The sequence below is a fragment of the Myiozetetes cayanensis genome, unplaced genomic scaffold, assembly GCF_022539395.1.
Source record: "Myiozetetes cayanensis isolate MyiCay16 unplaced genomic scaffold, myiCay2020 scf20-37, whole genome shotgun sequence".
Taxonomy (NCBI): domain Eukaryota; kingdom Metazoa; phylum Chordata; class Aves; order Passeriformes; family Tyrannidae; genus Myiozetetes; species Myiozetetes cayanensis.
Window position 1 is genome coordinate 12,548,512 of NW_026087412.1, and position 22,354 is coordinate 12,570,865.

General features: G+C 37.6%; 1 protein-coding gene across 19 annotated transcripts in view; it reads right to left on the reverse strand.

Moving 5' to 3' along the window:
- RBFOX1 (RNA binding fox-1 homolog 1) overlaps positions 1-22,354 on the reverse strand; it is a 1,102,859-nt gene that overhangs the window by 497,430 nt on the left and 583,075 nt on the right. For 17 of the 19 annotated variants that reach the window (XM_050317468.1, XM_050317472.1, XM_050317475.1 and 14 more), the window contains one exon: positions 5,135-5,182. The exons of the other annotated variants lie outside the window; for them this stretch is intronic. In XM_050317468.1, coding sequence (XP_050173425.1) covers positions 5,135-5,182 — 48 coding nt within the window. The remainder of the gene's footprint in view (positions 1-5,134; positions 5,183-22,354) is intronic. 19 annotated transcript variants of the gene reach the window in all.

Sequence of the window (22,354 nt, forward strand, 5' to 3'; positions counted from 1 at the left end):
TTTTGAGGAAGTTTTGAAAACTTCCATCTCTGTACTGAGGAAGACTCAGGAAGTGCCATGTAAATCTGACTTGCATGAGCTGAGATGTCAGTGCAAACCTCTGGTGCACCGTGACAGGAGGATACTATTCTTGGAACAGCTCATTATTCTCCCTCCTGGGTTACTCCTCCTGGTTTCTGAATCTCTGGTCTCTACTTAGCATGGTCCTGTTGTCTGATGGTTCAACGAGACTTCTTACTACTTGTACAACAGACAGAGGAAATAAGAACCATTTGTTCACCCTACTAGAGACACCAGAAGGCTCATTAATGCTCAAAACTTCCTTATGTTCCTCTAAATCTCTATTCCAACACAACTTAGACACTTCCTTACCAATCCATTGGAGTCAGTGATCTTCTCTCACCAAAAAATTAATTTCTATTAATGTGAGTAAAAATGCACCCCAAAAACCTACAAAATTATTCAGATTGCACGATCCCTTCACAAGGGAATAAAAATTATACTCATATTCACTGCTAGAGAGCCCCTAAACTGCAGAAAAAGGGATTACAATTAAGCAGCATATAAATATATCCACATTTTTGATGCCAGTAGTTGACTCAGTCCCTCCATGATGTTTATCATCAGCTCCTCACTATTTGATACCCTTATTAATCCCCTCCCACAGTAATCAGAAGAAGATTAAAGAAACTGGATAAATATTCTTTCTCCTAATTAAAAAATTTTCCTGAAACTGTCATGAAAAAAATTTTCATATCATCACTGTAGCCATAGAATAGACACAGCAAAATATATTTGTAATGTTGGTTCTTTTTCTCCTCACTTTATAACCTTGCCTACATTTCCCCTTCACACTTCTATTTTCCCATATGTAACTCCAGCAATATAACTGTAAGTACTTTCCTCATAGGTGTTTTTAATTTGTTTGTGAAGTAATTTGAGATCCACTGACAGAAGGTACTAAAAAAAGGAAAAAAAGAAAAAGATATTTTCCACAGCAGGCACAGAAAAAGAAAGGCATTACTGCCTATCCCATATCCCCCAGAAGGTAATGGGGAGTTATGAAACATTATGTCACTACAGGGAACTTTTCCAACTTACTGACCTATCAGGTTATTGCCCTAATGCACACCCATAAACTCTATTGCTCTCATAAAGCCTCTGAGCTCGAAAGTGGTAAATTTTAAAGTCAAGATGCCTCTCAAAAATGTTCTCTCCATGAGCCACTTTCCTTTTCAGGAACAGAAAATGAAGCAGGAGACCCTGAGTGACCTTGAGCCCCCTCGTTTATGGTGCTGAGCTGCTGCTTAAGGGGCAACATTACCGTGCCTGCAAGGAGCAGGCAGGAGGATGTGCCTGCACATGGCAGCAAACACAGCCCATTACTGGGGGAGGACTGGAATAAAACACAAATGGAGCAGCCAGGGCTGAGGAATAAAACACTCCTCTCATAGTAAAAACCAGCTCAAACAAACATAACCAGCACGGAAAGGTCAATGTAATTTTACTTTCCATTCTCTTTTTGGCGTCACAGCTTTCCATTTTAGATGGAATTGTAACAGAAGGGAGGTCAGGGAGCAGGGGGAGGATAACTTTAAAACAAAGTATGTTCTCTGTTCAGACCTCAAAGACAGAGCAAGACTGTGAGAAATCTTATTTACAGCCTTTTTTTTTTTTTTTTAATAATTTTGAAGATTCCTCTTCAAGGCAAATCCCATATAAACATACCGAAAATTTTTTTTTTTTTAAAAAAGGGTAATTGTTCAGACCAAATAAAGATGTGAATTGAAATCAAATTAAAACCGAGCAAGATTTATTAGGGGCATGTTTTTCAGGTAATGGGAGATGATGGAGCTGATGGAAGAGCAACAACAACAAAAAGGCTGTACATATTAGCAGTCTTAGAGTGGACACAGAGACTCTAGTTTGATTATATCAAATGGAAGAGAAGATTCCAAAGGATTCCACATGGTCTCTCTCTTGGAAAAACAGCCAATATCCTTATTAATTCCCTTCAACCACAACCACTTTGTTTGTGCCCAACACATACAGTTCCATTAGAAAACATGGGCAGAAAGAAAAACAACCCAACCATCTGTCAGAGCCCTTGCAAGAGCAAAACATCACAGGCTTTGAAATGATGACTCAAATTCCAAAACATCACGTGACCAGCTTCAGCTATCAATGTATTTTTACCAAAAAATCACACTTGGTATGTTTTTAACAGGTTTCCTCCTGTGAAAATTTAAGGGTCATGTTTCCACATGTTTCTTTGAGAAGCAAAGCTGAGACATTTCCATGATCACAGGATTCGTTAAATATCCAATATTTTGATGTTCAGAATGAAGGTATGAGATTAAAGTAAAAAAAAAAAGGTTGGGTGTGACAAAGACAGAAAAGAGCATTGACTGGGTAGGAAATGGGTTGTACATACATTTATTGGTCCACTGCTGGCAATGGTAAATTCAAAATAACACAGGCCAGCCAAAGTAGATTGTGCATTATTTATTCTCAAACCTGGGAGCTTTTATCCTTGTGGAAAATAAATAGAATCTTACATAAAAAGGTCAGTTTAAGACAATGGAAGGAGAGACAGATCACAGTGATGAAGTGGTTATGATAACCAGATGTTACTTTGTAATTTATAGAACAATAGTATTCCAAATACTAAACACAGTTATTAAATTGGAGTTTGCCTCCAGGAAATTATTTAGTCGTGGTTGCATACACTTCTACTTCAAAAGTTAAAGATTAAAAACCTTCAGGGGGAAAAAAGAACGTGAAGAAAGGCACCTTGCAGGTTTGTATTTTGTGGTTAACTGGGAAAATTTTCCATTAATTGCTAATGATATAGTTCATTAGGAGTATATTTCATTACAGAAGCACAAATTATTAGATACTAATGATGCATGTCCTAATTGCAGTAGTTTGTCTTGATTTCAAGATAGATGAAATAAAAATATTTAGTGTTTCAGGTTTTATGAATTACATTAAATTCTTCACTGATGCTTTCAACAAACATGAAACAATGCATTACTAGTAACCAAGATTATGTATCTTTATTTGATGATCACTGCACAAATCACTGGATATCTATTTCCCTGGACTTTATGTAAAGTACAACTGCCACTTAAGCTTTTGGGACCAAACACAGACAAAAGTTGAAACTTGTTATGTAACAGCAGGTATTTATTACATTTCTGGGGTTTTTTCCAAAGGGTTTCCAAAATTACCAAAATGAAGAAGATAAATTTAAGGGTTTTCTAGACAATCCTTTCTGTTGACTTCAGTTTCTGCCTGTGGAAGGCAGAACACTGAACACTGTCATTGTTGTGGGATCAACACTGTACTTTTAGCAAGCAGAAAAAAAAACAGACCATAGCCCAAAACCTCCTGTCTGATGTGAGACAGGATCAGGGAGGAGTCTGTAAACCTGAAGATGTGTCTGTGTGCACCAGGAGTTACAGGCAAAGGGGTGAGAAATTCATGGCACTCAGCTCTGTAACACAAACAACCTCCAGATCTCCAGCCTCAAGGATTCAGTGAGAGAGAGACAAAGAGAGAGAGAGACCTTCCAGGTTCCACAGTAAGTTTGGAAACCCTCTGACTGTCCTCTCACCTTCATGCCACTGCTTCTAAGAGCAAGATGGTCAGGGAAGTGAGAACACCAGGCCATCAGGATAAGATGGAATGGAACGTTGTGCTCTTCCATTTCAGTTCACCTGCTCAGCCCAAGGGCCTGGGCTGGCTCAGAAAGAGCCAGATCACTTATTCTGCATTGGATGAGGTGCCCCTTTCTGGGTCAGACAGCTGGGTGGGGGTGGATAACCTGAGTCACTGAAGATGGACACAGCTCCTCAGGAAACCACTCCAACTCAGAGCAGTCACTGGGGCCAAGAGAAACTACCAGACACACAGCTCCTGTAATTCACACTGAGGGAGAAACCATCCTATCACAAAAAATGAAAAAAAAACCACCAAACCCAGAATAGTTTACTGGCAACAGGCTGGTACCTCTCCTGGACAAAAGGCAAGTTGCAACGAAAGGAAAAAGAAATACAACACATGAATAAAACTGCTGTCCAAAGCTTGTCAGGCTCTTGACAACTTTTCCCATAATACTCGTAATAAAAAAAAAAACCAAAACAACCCTTTGGGTTGACTGGTTTTAACAGTTGATACCCATAGCAAAAAAAGTCAGAACTTGGTGTTTAGAAATCAGGTCCCAAAGCGCATTTTAACATACTTCAAACCAACATGTACCTAAGTGGAAGCACCTGGACACTTTCATTAAAGATAAGGCTCAGAACCTGCAGCCTAAAGGGCCCAGTTTCCCAGCAGTGCCAGCTGATGTCACAGATTTTTAAATTACATGTCACGTGCTCAACACTTTCACAAACTCAGTTACTGCCTGGCACAGAGAAACACTGCACAGATCTAATAATCCAGAACTGCATTCTAGCTCCAGATTTTCAGTAGAAATAGATTTTTAAACAAAACAAGTTACTCTCTTTAGTGAGAAAATACTTTAAAGCTGGATTGATATTTATTTCTGACAAATTAATTTTTTATAATTGAAGGCTTCCATGTGATGCCTTTATTTCTTAGTTTTTACCATGAGTAAGGTGAAGAACATTACTAAAAATGCATTTTATATTAGTTCACAAAATAAAACTAGAAACATTTTTATAAATAAATCCTTCAAAAGAAAGAACAAATCAGCATCAAAATACTACCTATAAAGCAGGAAAAAGCAGTCCTTTTCTTGCTGTCTTACAAATATTTAACATGGCATGCCAACATTATCATAGAAGACATAACAATAATTTTGTTAATAACGAAAATTAAAAACAGGAAGTGTAACTGCCTTTTAAACTATAGTTTAATCAAATCAAGGCTATAATTCCCTTCTGAACAAGCAGTTAAACAAATGTCTAAAAGAAGTATATTTAATAGAGTAAAACTATTTGTCTCCATAGAAGTTAAAATACAGCATTAGAAAAGTTCTATTAGAAAACTTTATAAACCATACACACATAATTTCACATGGTTTACTTAAAGTTACAAAAATCAATCCAAGAAAAACCCACCTACTGGAGTTGCCTGACAAATTGCATTAAAAGAAGTCACTTACTTTTCTGTCCTCAGTTTCTACGCCAGAACTGGACTCTGCTTTAGTGTCCTGAAAACACAAACAGAGAATCCTGGGTCACAAACCACATTGACCAGGGCTGGGGAAATAATTCAGCCTGAAGGAAGGGCATCAAACTGAAAAGCAGGCTTCTCAATCTATTACACTTTAAAAACCTGTTGTTTTTATATATATAATGCACTTAAATATACAGTGTTTAGCATTATGCCTTTAATTAATGTTTATTAAACTTTACCACATGCATAAACTTAAAGACAGGATTGAAAAAAACCCACAAAAACCCCAAACCTGTTTCAATATAGTATATCCAACTCATAAGACAAAATTGTGATTTTATAGTTTATGTTTTCTTTTTTACTTGCATCTTGAGGAAAGCATATTGCTTGCTCATTTGTTTTTAAAATAAACTACTGATGGAAGAAAAATATAAAGTTAAGCTTAAGAGAAAAAACTGCTCAACCTTTTGCCTGTTCAGTGCTAACTCATACTTGATAGATAGTTATGTCTGAATCTTATTGCAAAATGCAAGGATAATAAAACATCTATTTAAGATAAACATGTGTATATGTGTGGGTATATATATAGAGAGAGAGATATATATACACGTTTATATTTTGGACATGTTTTCTTCAGGAGTCAAACAAATAAACCTAATAACACCCAACACATGGCCCTTTTATCCCTAAAATATTTTGACTCATTGAAACTTTGGGTTTTGCCAGCAGACCTGACAACGTGTAGAGATAATTATATCACAAAAATTATAGTCTAAAAGGTGTTTATTGCTTCATAGTCACCCTTATTACAATGTTACTCCTGGAAGCTGAGTAAGCCAAATAGATTTCAAGTCATTAAACTGTAGACAAATAACCCACTAATTCTCTTCAACTTTTACTTCTCTGGTGAGAGTATTCCTGGAAGCAAACTTTGCTCATGTACTTCAGCTTTACAGATTTCTATTGGAAAAAATAACATACAGATGAGGGACATTTTTTTGTTAAAAGTAAGTAACCTCTCACTGAAGCTAGAACTACTCTAAATCAGATTTCAGATTATTGCCCAGTTACTTGCCACATAAATCCCAAGCTGCAAATTTAAGCCTGATGGCAAACAGCAGCTCCTTCTAAAAATTAAAACAAATATAAAATAAAGAATTTCTGTTACTTCAAAAACATGCTTATTCATCTTAAATGAAGGACTGGTATAATTTCAGTGCCAAAGAGTTCTTACCTAAGCCATATATCCATACAAGATTAAAAGAAATAGATAATTCAATCAAGAAAGATGAATCAAGGCTTCCTGGAAACATCCTTTCATTTACAGCGAACTATAGTAAAGATGGTTTTATCAGGCACACCAAGTTGTGTTACTTCTTAAGCAGCAACAAAAAACCTTGGTTATTCAAGTTATCTTTATGTATTAATCAGTACCTCAAATACTCTTTATATTCCAACTACTTTCCATGGGGAACCAGACTGTACGTCCTCTCAAGTGTGACTTCCTGGCAGCCAGACAGTCTCTCACCACGTCTCTCCTCCCATGTGGTGGGTAAGGAAATACTCTCTCTGCCTACAGCTGACTTCCTGAGCCTGTTTGGGTATTTACAGTCAGTTCTTTCTGCTGAGTGAAGTGAGTGAGAAAAAAAAAATAAAAAACCTCAGCTTTTAAAAAGCTTTCTGCCTCAGGGGAATGAATTCAAACTTCATTAGCACCAGTGCTCTTCACCTGCTAGCTGTGCCCTAAGTCACCTTTCGGAAATAATGGAATGTTCTTTAACATATTTATTGGTTAATCAAAAATGAATCATATCTTTTCGTATTACCAAGGACAAGAGTGGCTCCATCTCACACACTGACCTAAATTAACTGAAGGTAGAATAAAGTAGCTCCTATCAGACTCTAGTCAGAGCTATTACAAACTCTCAGTATGATGAATATACCTTGTTTAAGACCTAACAGTGCTCTGATCCCTCCCGCTGTCTATGGAATGTTTTAGTTTCCTATTTCACCACTGCCTGTTCCCATTAAAAGCCATTTCCAGAAAACCCAAGTTCATAAACATTGATTACTCAGTGGGAATTAAAAATGCAGGTTTACCTGGGTAAAACAAAAGCCAGCTTGCTCCCAGCACAGCTTCTCTTACGTGGCTGTTGGGAAAAGGCACAAATGAAGCCCTGCAGGCCAGCTGAGCACAACTGGGGCCAGCCCAGCTGAGCCTCTGAGGCTGCAATCAGGAATTAAAGAGACAACAAGTCTGAAGTCAACTGATGATCTTTTCCATAAGGAAAAGACTCAGGCTGAAAATCTAATTACATCATTTCTATTCTGTGTTTTATCCCTGAACATTAGACAATCATTTCATCCCGCACTGTTTGGGTTTCTATCTAAAGATATGGGAAGGGAACCTTACAAATGAATCACTGCATCATTAGCAATCAAAACTACAACTGTATGGGTTCAATCTGACTGGGTATTGGAGCCAGCAAGAAAGAGTTATCTTTGAAATTATGGCAAGTCAGATTTGGGTAAAGAAAGAGCTGTAGGTCTTCAAGAGTAGACACCTGGATTCAGACTTCTACACAAGGGCAATAAAAACCCACTGATTCATTGCTATTTTATTGTTTCTGGTATTCCAAATATTAAAGTATTGCCTAACAATTTTTTTACAAACTTGCTTTGGGTACATTATCAGATAATAACCTGGACTGTAATATCCATTTAATACCTAATACCATGCAAAACCTGACTTAATGAATGGGATTTTTCTTTAACAAGGGGTGAAATTCTCACAAAGGCACACACTCAAATGAAGAATAACTAAGGATACTGACGTGTTACCTAAATGAGAATTCAAGAATCTTCAGTTCAAAGGGGTGAAGTCACTGGGAAGCAGTTAAAAACTGGAGAAGCAAAAGTTTTTGCAGTAGGTAAAGAAGAAATAAGAGGAGATGATCAATTAATCCCTTCTCAAATCAGTAATTTGCAAATTTACTATCTGAATAAAGAACTGTAATTTGCAACCAATTCATAGTTAAAAACAATAGTAACAGTTGATCACTTCTGCAGAAACAGTTACCGGAGTTGCTTGCTGTGTACCTGGTGTCTGTGAGGAAGTCAAAGCAGGCAGCTACTTTTTTACCAACTGTAACTGAAAACTCAGGCAGAATTTTTCTGAAGCAATTAGTGTTGGAGTTCTTTAAACCAGTGAAGCTGCTGACTTAATAAAATGTATGTTTAAATACCAATATTTGAGTACACACCTACATCCTAGATATACCTCTTAAAAGAAGAAATGTACACAGACCCTAAGCTTCAAAAATCACCAAAAAGAATCATCTGTCAATCCCAGAGCAAGAAAGGAGGAAATGAGAATATTCTCTGGGAGACATCTGTGCTACTTTCTCTAAGTGCAAAATGACAAAGCACTGTCACTTCACTGCGTGTGTGGCAAATTTCCCAGCTCTATGAATTATCTGAGACTGAGAAGCACCACTGCTGTAAAGCAAGTGGAAAATCCTAGAGATTTGAATGATACATCAGGCACCTTCTTTAATGTTGTTACGTCACAAAAAGCATGAGTAAAACCCCAGCAAAATCTGCTCCTCCTGAAGAATTATTAGTTTAGACAAATTATATAATGATAGAGTACTTCATAGGATGTTTCAGGAAAGAATAAATTATAGAAATACCCTGCCACTAAGTTAGAAAACCCTCTCATCCATTTCAGTTTAAAAACAACAAAAATCTGGTTTTGTTTGCTTGTTGGTTTTTTTGGTGTCACTATATACTAGTCAATTAAATTACATTATTGTAAACATTATCAGGAGCTGTATTTTTAACATGTAATTACAAAAGAAAACTGCCATTTTTCTCCTGTTGTGCTGGGTAGCAGCAACAGTGAAACAAAGCAAGATTTTGTGGAGAACATCAGGAGCAATGCAGGACAAACACAACTTTAAGAGCTGACCAAAGTGCCACAAAGGGAACTGCCACATAGGATTTCCCACTCGAATTGCACTAATTTCAGGGGTGAACCAATGCTCACCCCTGCTGGCACGTGTTTCTAAAAGGTAGGCTTCGAATGTTCCTCCCGAAATTGAGTCACCTTGGTGATCAATAAATTTAGGGTTTCTTGAGTTCTGTGCTTACCAGATGGAAAAGTGAGGTCAAGAGGTACAATTATTTACGTTCTGGTTTGGAGACAACCAATGCCTTAAATAACACCAAGATCTACTGTCAGTGCCCAGCACAGAACACATCAGACGTGGCATCCATTTTATTCCTGAGAAGGTTCCCGTTTCTCATCCCAGTTTTGTTCTGTTTGATCTTCCACAAGTTTCAGGCACTGCTGAATTTTAACACACCAGGCCCTTGGAAATGCATCCAACCCCTTCCCTCAACACTGGCGTTACACAAATGTTACTGAACAGAGTGAAATAAAAGCTCTAGAAAGCAAAAGTCATTACTGGTAGCAGCATGACCCTGAATGACATTTGGCTTTAGGATGCAGCAGAAACCTTTGTACAATATTTTACATAGTTTTTATAATTTTACATTGAATTTTACTCCTTGAATTGCAAGCAAGCATAGTGAAATCAATATCCCCCAGTAGCCATTAGTCATGCTAACATGACTAATACCCACACTGGCTGAGTACTTTATCATATTTTACAGCTTGTTCTCTCCCTGCTATCCCAAATTTTCCTCTGCTACCCCATCAGTATAAAACAACATACCAGAAATCAACCAATCAAAACAACCCTAAGAAATAAAAAAATTTAGAAAAGATATTTGAATTTCTAACATCTTTTCTTGTCCATGTGAAGGTAAGGCAAACAGAATTCCTGTGCACACACACACTACTCCCTTGGCCTGGATCAGAGGGAGGAAAGATGAGCCTCTGGAATTCCAGTTATTCCAGTGTTCCCTCAGCTGGGTTTGTCTGTAATATCAGTGATGGTCAGTAGGTGGAAGCAAATAACCTTCTAAAATCCTGCTCAACTTCCCGTGGAAGATAAACCTACTGCACTGCCCAGGCTGGCCAGGTGTTTTACAGGTGTCCTTGGCATCCCATCAAGTGCCAACACAAATCACGTCTCTTCTCCACAGTACCGGTTTCCACTTTCATAAAAGGCCAGTAGATTTATAAATAAATAAGAAATGGGTGGTTTGTTTTGGTTTTTTTCAGGTTTCAAATTTGTAGAACTGAATTGAATTACTTGTAATGACTAAAGAATGTAAAAGGTCACACAAGGTCAAACAAAACAAGAAAATATATACAGATATATACATATGTAAAATTAAAAAGCACACACTCAAATTCTAGTTTATTGATTTTTCTGGATATTTTTATTGAGTGTTGAAATATATCAAAGCTCTGAATTATTGAGGGAAATACTTAATCTTTTTCGCTATCCTTTAGCCATTATATCTCATTACTGCTGCTAACAAACAGGCTGCCAGCAGAAGAATTCATTTGAATTTCAGATGAGTTCTATTTCATCCTTCCCAGAGAACAAATTAACCACACAGTAATACTTACTGAAGAAGAAAATAAATGAAAAATGAAACCCTAGAATGTGACATTCAAGTCTTTACTAAGTTTGTCCCCAACAACTGAAGGACTCGTGCAGAAGCCTCATCAAATTAAGAAAGCAATTCAAGGAATTTAATGGCTTCAAGAGTTGCAATGTCAAAGATGTAAGAGAGGAGTTTTATTTTCAAAGCAATAGCTTCATATCTACTTAGTAATGTTTCTGGACCAAGAGGTTTGTGTCTACAAGGAAAAACCAGGAGAAAACTGGGTCATCTGCATTGTTTTGTGTCGCCTCAAGGCAGCCTCGGGGCTGTTTGACTGGAGTCAAAAAGGAAACCCCTCTGATCAGGGATTTAAAATCAAGCTTCTCAAGGTTTTAGGGAGCTTTCTTGTCTTGTTTCTAGCTAAAAGCAGACAGACTGCAAGAGGAAGGTTTACAAGACTCTGGGAAACTGAAGTGAGAAATTTTATAATAAAAAATTAATGCTTGTAAAAATACCGCTGTGTTTTTAATATAGACTTCAAAAGACTCGTGTGCCCTCCCACACACCCACCCACCCTCCAGCTGTGGAAGTGGCTACCCAAGCTCTTCTTTCTTCTGATTCTGGTCATCTACTTATGCTCATTTACGCTTTTCAAGGCTATCAAGAGTTAAAACTTTTTTTTTTCTCAAGAAAAGCTTTGGCTTTGTCATAAATCAAGACTTTTTGTTTGAGGGAACAGGTACTGCTTGCTGCTAAAGGCTTCATGGACTGGAGTGTATGAAACCTGCCCACTTCTTTTCCTCTTCATTCTCTCACCTTTATGAGTTACTCATCCTTTCCTTAAATACCCTCTAAATACTCAGAGATGCAAAGACACATCTCCACAGCACAGAAATCCAGCCTTTGGGCCTCACAACTCCCCTCCTTTCTCCAAACATACGTTTCATTAGCCCAGTGATGCAAAATTACCTGAGTGTAAAACTTCTGCCTGTCCTTAGATCATCACAACTGCACAAAACCACCTAAAAAAATAAGTAGCATTTTCAGTAAAGATACATGTTAATTTAAGTTGTGAATCTATCATACCTATAGAGATATTTATCTATATCTATAGCTACTTGCTATTGAAGACTAGATCAGATTAAGACTTTTTAATACTAAATCTTTTTAATAATAAATATTTAATTTTCAAAGACAGCAACACAAATTTACATTGGAGAAAGTTTTCAGTTTGCACAGCACAAAAAGCCATTTCAGATTCCTAAATGTAACATCATTTTGATCTACAGGTCACATCTGGAACTCCTTTCCTTATATGGCCCCTTTTTTTTTTTTTTCCCCAAGGCTGAAAATGCACAAGAACTTTCAAAACTGTAAATTTTAACAGCTTCAAACTGTTACGACCGGATTTTTAAACTGCAAATGTTATTTCTCTGATAACATTGCCTTAGGTGTCAAGTAGATCGACAGCCACATAAATAGTAGTATATTTTAAGTCACTGAAATCTAGGGGATCAATATATATTCCTGACACAGCCCAAGTAAGAGCTGTTGATAAAGCTGCTGGTGAGGTTTCAACAAGGCCATGCACTAGGTAGGCTGGGTACGATGACAACTGGCAATATATAACCCAAGTGCAGATGCAACTCTTACAGAAAACAACCAAACTTGACAGTTTATGTTTTCAAATTAACAGCAGAGCTACAGGGACAACTGGATTCCTGGAGAAATGTTGGGTTGTTTTATTTTTAGACAGATTTTCTGAAGGAAACAAGCATATAAAAGTACTTTATACTTCAAATACCTCAATATCTTTAGAATATATTTATTAAGCTTAGCAATATTTGACAGGGAAATTAATAGAAGCTCTAAGATGATCCCTGATTTTCATAAATCAGTGGCTGAGGAAAAGGCAAAGATCAAACACTGCCTGCAAATCCAGCCCCTACACTGATAAAAGACCCCAAAGAGAGCTGAGGACGTTGAGTTGGGAAGGATTCGTTATGTGAAGTCAAGATACTAAAGTGGCTGCCAGGACGTTTTCTGAGTGGGGACACAGGGTACAAATCAGTAATAGAACTATTGCACTTCAGTCCACTCTTCAGAAAAACAAGTTACTTTGAGACTGAAGAGGATTTCTGTTGAAGATTTGCATAGAGTTCAGTCATTTTGGGACTATTTACCGATAACAAGTAAAGAGAAATTTCAACTCAAATAGCAAATTTTCAAGCTTACAGAGTGACATGAAAGAAATTTTATAATGATAGAAGATGTGTGCTGATGGCAGTACTAAGAAAGTGAGCTCCCATGAAACTTGGGGCTCTATGAGAATCCATTTTTTCTTTGATATTACACTAAACTTTTGATTGTCAGAAAAGGTTGAGTTTTATGCTTCTAATATGTACTCATAAAATATGTCTATTTCTATGCAGCAAAACAGTTAAATTCATAATAAGCTGGTTACGTAGCATAATTTCATATTGGACTCAAGGCCTCCCTCATAAACAACCCACAAAGATTCTCACTTCTGCCTTCATGATTCTCTCCCCACTCCCACTGAGGGGGAGTGAGTGGCTGCTTGGGGCTTTGCTGCCTACTGGGGTCAACCCACAGCCACCAGAAACTCAGTATTTCTCAGTTTCTACATCTTCACAAACGTCACAAGTGGTCAGGTCACAAATTATCTGGTGCTTCAAATATAGAAACTTATTTCAGCTTCCTGGCACACCTCTGTGCCAGCACACTAATGAGGATGCAGTAACAAAGGCATGAGGGAAGGCTGTATCCAAAGGACTTTTCTTATCATGAACAAATTCAAAAGAAGCTCTGATGATGACAGCTCTTGCTTTAACATCCAAGAGGAATAAGGAATTTAACTAGAGCCTCAGGTGGCAATCTTGTGTAATTTAGCTTTGAGTTGTTTTCTTCTCGACCAATAGTCAGACTTTTTTGTTCTTGTTGGCAAGAAGAAAGTGTCTGACATGGGATTCCTTCTTCCATACCTAGTGTAGGGTATGGAAGACCAATTTACCTGGAAATATCTGCCAAGCTTTGCTGTCATGAAGGCATCAGAACCCATTTGTTCTCCAAATGTTTTCAGGAATAACAGAGTTAAAAAGGTGGTCACACAGGAGCCCTGAAAGGCTGCAGGGCAACACATCCTCTCACAGAGAAGGATGAGCCAGCCCAGGAGTGAGGCCTGAGAAGGAAAACAGACAAATGTCAGCACCACAGACTTGTTACTGCCCCAAAAAGATCAGCACTCAGTACCCCCAGCACATGCTCTTCTCCTCAGTGAGTGTGATGGAATTCAGAACGTTTCACTGCAGTGTTTCAGTATCAACATACATGTGCTTCTGAACTCAGTATGCAGATGGTGCATTGTTCCTCCTACCTTTTTTCCTATCTGTTTTCCCCCCCCCAGACAGATGCTTTGGGCTGTCTCAGCACTGAAAGTGATAGCAAAGGGATCAGTGAGAACAAATATCCCTGGTATCTTTCTGCACGAGGATGACTCTGCCTCAGAACCGGTCAAGAGACACATCACACAGTAGGAAAAACAAAACAAAGCAAAACAAACCCCACCAAACAAATAAAAAAACCACAAATCCCCTTCGCTCCCCTAAAACCTTCCCTTCACCTGTGACCATACATTTTGAGGGTTGTGTATGGATGAAGGTGCACTGAGGAATTAACCTGCTTTTTAATTAGGGAGTATTGATTACTTAGTCGTAGTAAGTACTTTTTAGTATCTACTAATTCAATGTATTATTTTTGATTGGAGTGCAGATAATAAAGATCTCTGTGTAATACTTTAAAGTATGTGAAGATATTTCAGTATGCAGCTGAACTATAACAGCTACTGCATTTGTTTTAGAACTGATTTCTTGGGCAAATTTTGCAAAATACGTGTGAAAGACAAATGCCAAAACGAGCCATGGCACTGGGGAGAGAGGTGTCAAATAACCTTAAAGCAAAAGGTCAGTGTAACAAGAAGTTAATAAAAGGATTTGGATCAACCAAAATACGAAGAAAATCCGTTTTTTCCTCCTTGTCTTAAATTAGTAGAGAAATTAAAGGAACAATGTAGCCATCTAAATGGAGTTCTTAAAACTGTTTTTATCTTTATTTGTCTCATAATCTGCAATTTCTTACTCTCTAGACAGGTTAAGTCACCTATTCACAGGAGAAAAACCAGTAGGAATGAACCATCAAGCACCATAACATGAATTTTAGGAGCTGTTAATAACCATGAGGTTTCACCTTATTAACTCATCCATCCTGTTTCAGAAACTCCTCAATACCTTTGGCACCTGAAACATCCCATTGCAATCCCACAGTTTAATTACACATTCTATGGAAAACCAGACCCTTTGGTTTGGTTCTAATTTGTTAATCAAAAGTTGATTGGGTGTCAACAGCTCTTTTCACCAGTGAAAAGTGAATAACTAGCCCAGTATTTAAAATGCATTAGAGATCTCTCTCTCCAGTGTTAGAATTCATGCCAACACGTTTCTCTCAATCCTAAAGAGATTCCTTCATCTCTTCACTGTAACCTTCAACTATTTGACACTTGATAAAATTTGAATGTTCCAGTTCAATTAATAAAGCAGGTGATGTGTTGATCCAGGAAAAATAGAGTGATGTACTTATTTCAAACTCCCATTTAAAAGATTACTTTAACAAGTCTGATGGAATTATTGCTGAAAAAAAAAATAAAAATTGCAGAAAACAAAGAACTGCATAGTAAGAAATGCCAGCTCTGCATGGCCAAAGGAATCTGAGGGACAGTCACCCACCCCTGCTATCTCCACATTACATTTTTTATACATTCCTTCTACACTAAATACACAACTCTGGGCTTTTTATGAAGTTTTTCTTCCAGCTCAATCAAGTTACCCAAGCATGAATACTCAAGAGTGTCTGATCTGCACAATATAAAACAAAGTAAAATAGAGACAGTAGATCAATTTCAAAGCTCACGAATTCATTACATCCAACCCAAATTTTGATGGAGCACAAATGGCACTGCTCCTGAATTCAGAACATTGCTTTGATGAATTATTTTCAACCCATGGAAAGTATAACTGCACACATTTCCCTTCAACTAGAAAGTTGTTACAATCACATTATAGCAGGAAAAATATATTTCCCCTCTTTCTCCATAAACCAGGTTAATACACTTTTATTTGATCTGGTAAATTTTTTCAATTACTTTTTGGCAAGACCAATTCAGAATTTATGATCCTAATATACTGAAACTTTTCTGCAAAGACTGAACACAAACCCTAAACCTTAGGAAAAAAAGCCCCAAACAAACAAACAAACCAAAAACCACAACAATTTCTTTATGGAACCTTAGCTTTAGCAGCTTGTGCTATCAATCCTACTCTAATTTAGCCCACGATGGGTGTACAGAACACAGGCTGACAGGTGATATATGCTCCCTATTTTGCTGTTCATATAACCATTAACAATAACTGCAATAGAGCACATGAATGATAACAACCAGATACTCACTGAGCTGTAAAATCCAATATTCTTTACTGAGGTGAAGGGGGGGGGGGGAGATCTATTAAAAAATTTGGGCCTCAACTAATAGTCCTATATGTAGTATGTCAGCTTGGCAAACCATGTGCCCAAAAGATGGCTCCTTATTCTTTATCAATGAAAGGATCTTACGAGGGGTAGCCACAACAGCAACATCGATAATAAAAATAAAATAATAACAATAAAAACAACAACAATAATACTAAAAATAAGTGAAAAGAACCACTGGTTTAATGTAAACAGGCTGATGCTTTTCTATCTGAGAAACCAGGCTCTCTAAAAAAGTGAAAAAACCCAACCAACTTAACCCAGAGAAGGAGTTTTCTTAGTTGGATTCCTACCAATTAATCAGCTTCTGGTTTGATTTACACAAGTGCATCAAATGACAAAGAAACTCTTCCAACAGCTACATCAAAACCCTTGCTTTGAAGGCAAATTTCAGGGGTGTAATCTTCAGTAAAACTGAAGTGATACCAGGAGTTCTAAACCAACTGGGATCGTCACTATATTCAAACAAGGAATGAGAGATCCCACAGCATTCAACTTTAACTTTAGCACCAATGTGCTTGAAGGTGCTGATCCAAAGCATGAGGAACTACCAGGAATGTATTTCATACATTTTGCAGATTTAGGTCCAGACCAAGTGATAAAATTTTCTCACCAAATGTGAAGAACAATATGTTTTAAAATATATTTTAAGTCAGTATTAGAGAACACAGAGTGATACTCTAATAAATTCAGTCAGGGCAGCACGAAGCCTCCCAGGTGTCCTTGGCTACAGTCAGGTGTTTACCGAGTGAAAACAGAACTAATATATCCTCTGGAAGAAAATCATTATATACGTTCTTCTAAAACAGAAAGAAAATTACTGTTATGTTCTGTCCTAGCTGAACAGAAACAAAAGAATTACAATAACATCTTCCACTAAAATAGGGCTGGTGTTCTTGAAAACATGTACACTTAAACACAAACATAATTAACTGCTTTTCAACACTCGCTGAGGACTGAAAGGATCCCAAATAGCCTGTGGTTAGAATGAAGTATATGTTCATCAAAACTGAAAATATCATAAGCATTTATAAGCTTATTTGTTGGAAAGTCTGATTTTCTAGGAGAGTTATGGGTGCTTTAGCACAAAATCAGGAAAAGAGACTTTTTTTAGTCACTTTTATAAAGCCTTATTTTCCATTTTGTGTTTAAACGTGACAGTTTTTTACATAAAGGTGGTGATTAAAAACATTTGAGTCACATAAACTCTTGCTTCCACAATCTATTGTCTCATAAAAGAGTGTTATAAATCCCAAAGTAAAAATAGCATCATAATTAAAAGCAAAACATTAAGTTGTTAGGATGAGTAATGTTAACTGAAGGAATCCTGAGAAAGGCAGTTGTTTCCCTTTCGTGGAATTGCAGTCATAACTGGTAAAAACTGTCTCAAAACTAACTGATAACGAAGAATTTTCAAGTAAATTAACCTAAGATCAGTTTTGTTCCCATCAACTATAAAGTATTCCTTTATGCTGCTTGTGAATTTTTCACTGCTTGAACTGATTAAACACGTGATTTCATCATTCCTTTTAACACACTCAAAAAAACAGCTAAAGCTGTGGCTAATTTTACAATAAAAATACTGTACTTTACCATGAAAATACATTTACACTGCAATTGTTATCCCTGAGTTTAATGATATTAACAATGCAGCCAGAGAAATCCATTCTATCAAATTACATGATGATAACCAACCGATAATATTTAGTAAATTACACCAAATATTCTCCAACAACTAACATTTTTTTCACTCATCAGGCTGGAAAAATCCATTTCTTAACATGTTATAATGATACAGTAAAGCCAAACGGGAAGCTGATGTTCAAGAGATATAAATAAGCTTCAGGAAAGCAGATCCAGGGCAAGGTTTGCTGCCGAGCACTGGATGAACGCTGAGATTCTGGCTCCACAAAAGACTGTCTGTGCTGGCCAGATCAGGCTGCAAACATTTAAAATGCAATTAATGAATAAAGGTTCAGAAAAATCCAGACATCAAAATTATCAGAGACTCTGGAGGACTATAATCAGGCAGCAGATGAAGCACAGTGATCTCCTCTTGTCCTCAGACCTCCTGCAATGCTGAAGGATTGAAACAACAATAAAAAAAAAAAGCACTTGCAAAATTAGCTCCCCAAATGTGTCTTTTGAAGGCTTCAGTTAACTATACTTTACATAATTCCCATCTGGTATCCTCACAAGCAAAAATAACAGTATTCTCAGCTATCACTCATGGCAACTACTTCATCAGCTACTTGTAAAGAATTCTGAAGTGCAAGGGAACTCCACAAAAAAAGTAAGAGGGAGTTTCTGATCAGCAGGTTCATTTCTTCACATATGAGACTTGTAACAATCATGAAACATTTTGCAGAGTCTAAATTTGACCAGAAAATTATGATGGATAACTCATGCACAATTCTGTAACTATATAAAAATTTACTTTAATGCATATAATATGAAAACCAAGTATTTAAATAACAATTCAGTGTAGAAGGAGGCAATCAGAGCACCAAGGGTGAAAATAGCTGCCTGTATTTCAACAGAGGTAGAAATTCCAATATCCTGAATGTGGAGCCCACAGTGTATGTGAGTGTGAGCCAAAAGCTCAGACTGAGACAGTCCCCAGGAGAGAACGAGGACAGACAGTGAAGGTTTCTGCAGCCCAACATCCAGAAACACCTTTCCAGTCTAACTTCTTATTGCTCCAGGTTCTATAAAGCACATTCCCTACAACTGAATTTGCGGGAAAGACCCTCAAAATCCAAGTCGGGATTTCTGACAGCTGGAAAAAAAAAAAAGCCTCAAAAACTGCATTTGAGCTTCTGAAACACCCAAACAACAATTAAACAAAAGGCAGCAGTGTAAAAGCTCACCTTGCTCCCCTCTGAAGCTGCTGCAGGAATTTTTGCTGAGGTTTTTCACGCCCACCTCCCCGAGCAGACATTTCAACCACTTTACCCATGCTCTCAACTCCGTGCTCCACAAAGCAATATTTCTCGTTCTAACCACCTTGTTCCTGCGCATCATTTTATGACAAAAAAGGCTATTAGGTTTTCTACAGGATGAAATAACAACTCCTCATTCCAGAAATAATAATCACAACGACTACGAGCAGTAAGTCATCTTCCTTTGCTAGAGCAGTCACACGGTGCCTTTGCTAATGCTGCCTCTCTGGGCTTGTTTTAAATCTTTAGCAAAGAAAAAAAAAGCCTAAGTATATTTATCTTTCCTTTACTCTCATCTCTGATTTAGATGCCTAAAAAAGTTTGCAGTCCATGCTTGTAGGCATTGCACATGAAAAATGATTTACTTTGTGTAGTCATAACTTACTGTTTGAGCCCAATTTTTGTAGGTTCTTTTATCTTACTCACAAGTCAGCTTCAGGCTTATTAATGACCACAGAAAATACACTGACTAAAAAGCCATGAATATGACTTAAATATAAATGTTTCAAGGAAAAAGAAATTGGGAAAATGTCAATTTACAACAGTTAAAAGGAGTATTTTTTTGTATCTACTTTAGAATATGCCATATGTTTATATCCTTCACTGAAATTTTAGTCATCATGAGACTGTGACGAAGCCTTAGTTAACTGCTGTTATATTTTTGCAACTACATTCAAAAGAGAAATGATTTGTTTACTTGAAACTAGGAAAAATATTTCCAACTCCACATCCAGCAGGTTCAAGCCTAGGGAGGTCAAGTAGACTTGAACGAAAGTTATTCAGTAAAAGGAATTTCGGCTGATTGAGAAAATTGCTATTCGGCAATTAGGGATTTTGCAAGCTATTAGAAATAACCCCACAAGCATCCTGAGCTGAGATGATAGAGGAGAACTGAGCATGTTCAGCCACCAGAACAGTTGTACCAGGGTGCAGATGGACCTTGAGCCGGGCACGAGGTAGGAAAACAAATGCACGTGCAGGGAATGTTGGAGAACAGCAGCAGAATTTCAAAGCTCTGCTTTAACACAATGGAGTAAAAGGAGAGAGAAGCAAGATAGTCTGGTTAATGTTTGGATAGGGAAATTGTCAGTTGGGAGAAGGAGATAACAGAAAGGCCTGGAGAGAAATTGTATAAGCTGGGATGCCTAAAAGCTTGAGATAGGCCAGGAGAGATGGGAAAACAGGCCTTATGGCTTGAGAGTGATAACCTAAAACACAGCTGAAATGTTTCCATGTTCTTCACAAGAGGTACTATAGCACACTGTTAATAAGACAAATAAAGGGAATAAAAATGAACTCACCAAATTAATAATAATGAAAAACAAAGTCCCTTTCTTGGATTAGGTGAAGCTTCTCCACAGTCCTTGCTCAGCCTATGAGTTCTTTTTAACCTTTCCTGTTAACTTGATGAGAGGCAAAGCTGACAACAGAGGAGACAAACAGACATGCAATTTATGGGGGAGAATGGAATGAGACCACAGTCCCACAGCACACATTCCCAAGTGTGCAACTCCCACTTGGATCAGGGCTACAGCTCTCCATGCAAACGCAAGGCAGACAGGATCTGCTAATTTACAGTCAGTATGGCATATCCTAGATGTTCAGGAAGTATGTTGAGAACCTGCAACCCATATCAGATGTTCAAATATCTGAACAGCTGTGTGGCTTCATCCCTACTGGAAGTCCTGAGCTAAGCAAGGTGCATCCAGAAGTGAAGTTGTTTGATAATGCTGCAAGGCTGCTGTTTTAGTCAACTGAGAGTAGAGCCAGGAAACAGATTGGATCAACCCCCTCCTGAAATTCTAGAGAAATTCAGAAATACTGCAAAGATTTCAGCATAACTCTGGAAAGGAGAACTTATAATGAGACAGGCTGTGGGTGAAAGAAGCTAAACCAAGATGACAAGGACACCCAGGGATCTGTAACTTCAAGGGTGGTGAACGCTGCAGCAGCACAGAGCCCCAGAGAGCACCTTTCTAGTGCTACAGAACAAGTACAGCAGAACAAGGTAAGGAACTTGGTGCACCTGGAAGCTCTCCAGCTACTTCTGAGATCTCAGAAATCCAGGGCTGCTTCTGAATGCTGTAGATATGAATGTCAGCAAAAAACTCATCTCCATCAGTCTTGGCATGACTGGCTGCTCTGCTCTGTCTGGATGGGACAATGCTCTGACTTAAACAGCTTCTCTGTGGGCTGTTCATCAGAACTGGAGGCAATAATTTCCTCCTTTGTTAAAATACCCAGGCAAGAAAGGCTCCCCAGTCAGTAAAAGGTGTACATAATCTATACCTAACATAATTCAGCACACGGTGCCTCGCTGCAAGCCAGGGGCACACGTTGTAAATCTTCTAGAGGACAAAAAATTCAGGGAGGAAATAACTTGGAGCAGCTTTGTGACTTAAATTACCCTTACATATGGAAAATAGCCCAAGAGTAGAGAGCTAAATTAGTTGTAATTTGAAATGTTATATGAATAATACCTTTAAGGTCTTTTATTTCAAGAAGAAACATTTCAGAAGATTTTAGCATGCACAGTTTCAACAAACCTCAGTATGGTGTATTAAAAATGCACAGTAAAAGCTAAAAATTCAGTACATACAGAACACTCACCACAGAGTTTGAACTTGGGAATATATGGCCACAGCAAGGCATATCAAAGGTAATGGTTCCAGCAACCCATCTCTGTCTTCAAAAATATTCCCTTGTTTTTTTCAGTTATGCATTAATATTTTGCAGCAAAACCAACAGCTGCTTTTGCTTACTCACATGAGAAGTAGTTTCCTAAAAATAATGACACTTAAACCCAAAAAACATAACTGTTTCATAACTTGTGCTTGAAATCATTAATATTCAAATGCGAGCACAGAATGCCAAGATAAGAACACAGAACTGAACTCGAAATTGATGCGTCACGCACTCTAAAAAATAATAATGTTGGATTTGTAGAGCAATAAAAATACAGAGGAAACACCATCAAAAATTGGATGTTTACCTACTCTTCTGTTTATAATTCCTGTGACTCAACACATCTCCAAACATGCAGTGAGTTGTGCTTATTGTACCTCACTGATCTCCCCCTCTGTTTAGCCACAAATTACATAATATGATAGAAATGCATCTTGCTACTTGTAGACTTGAAGATT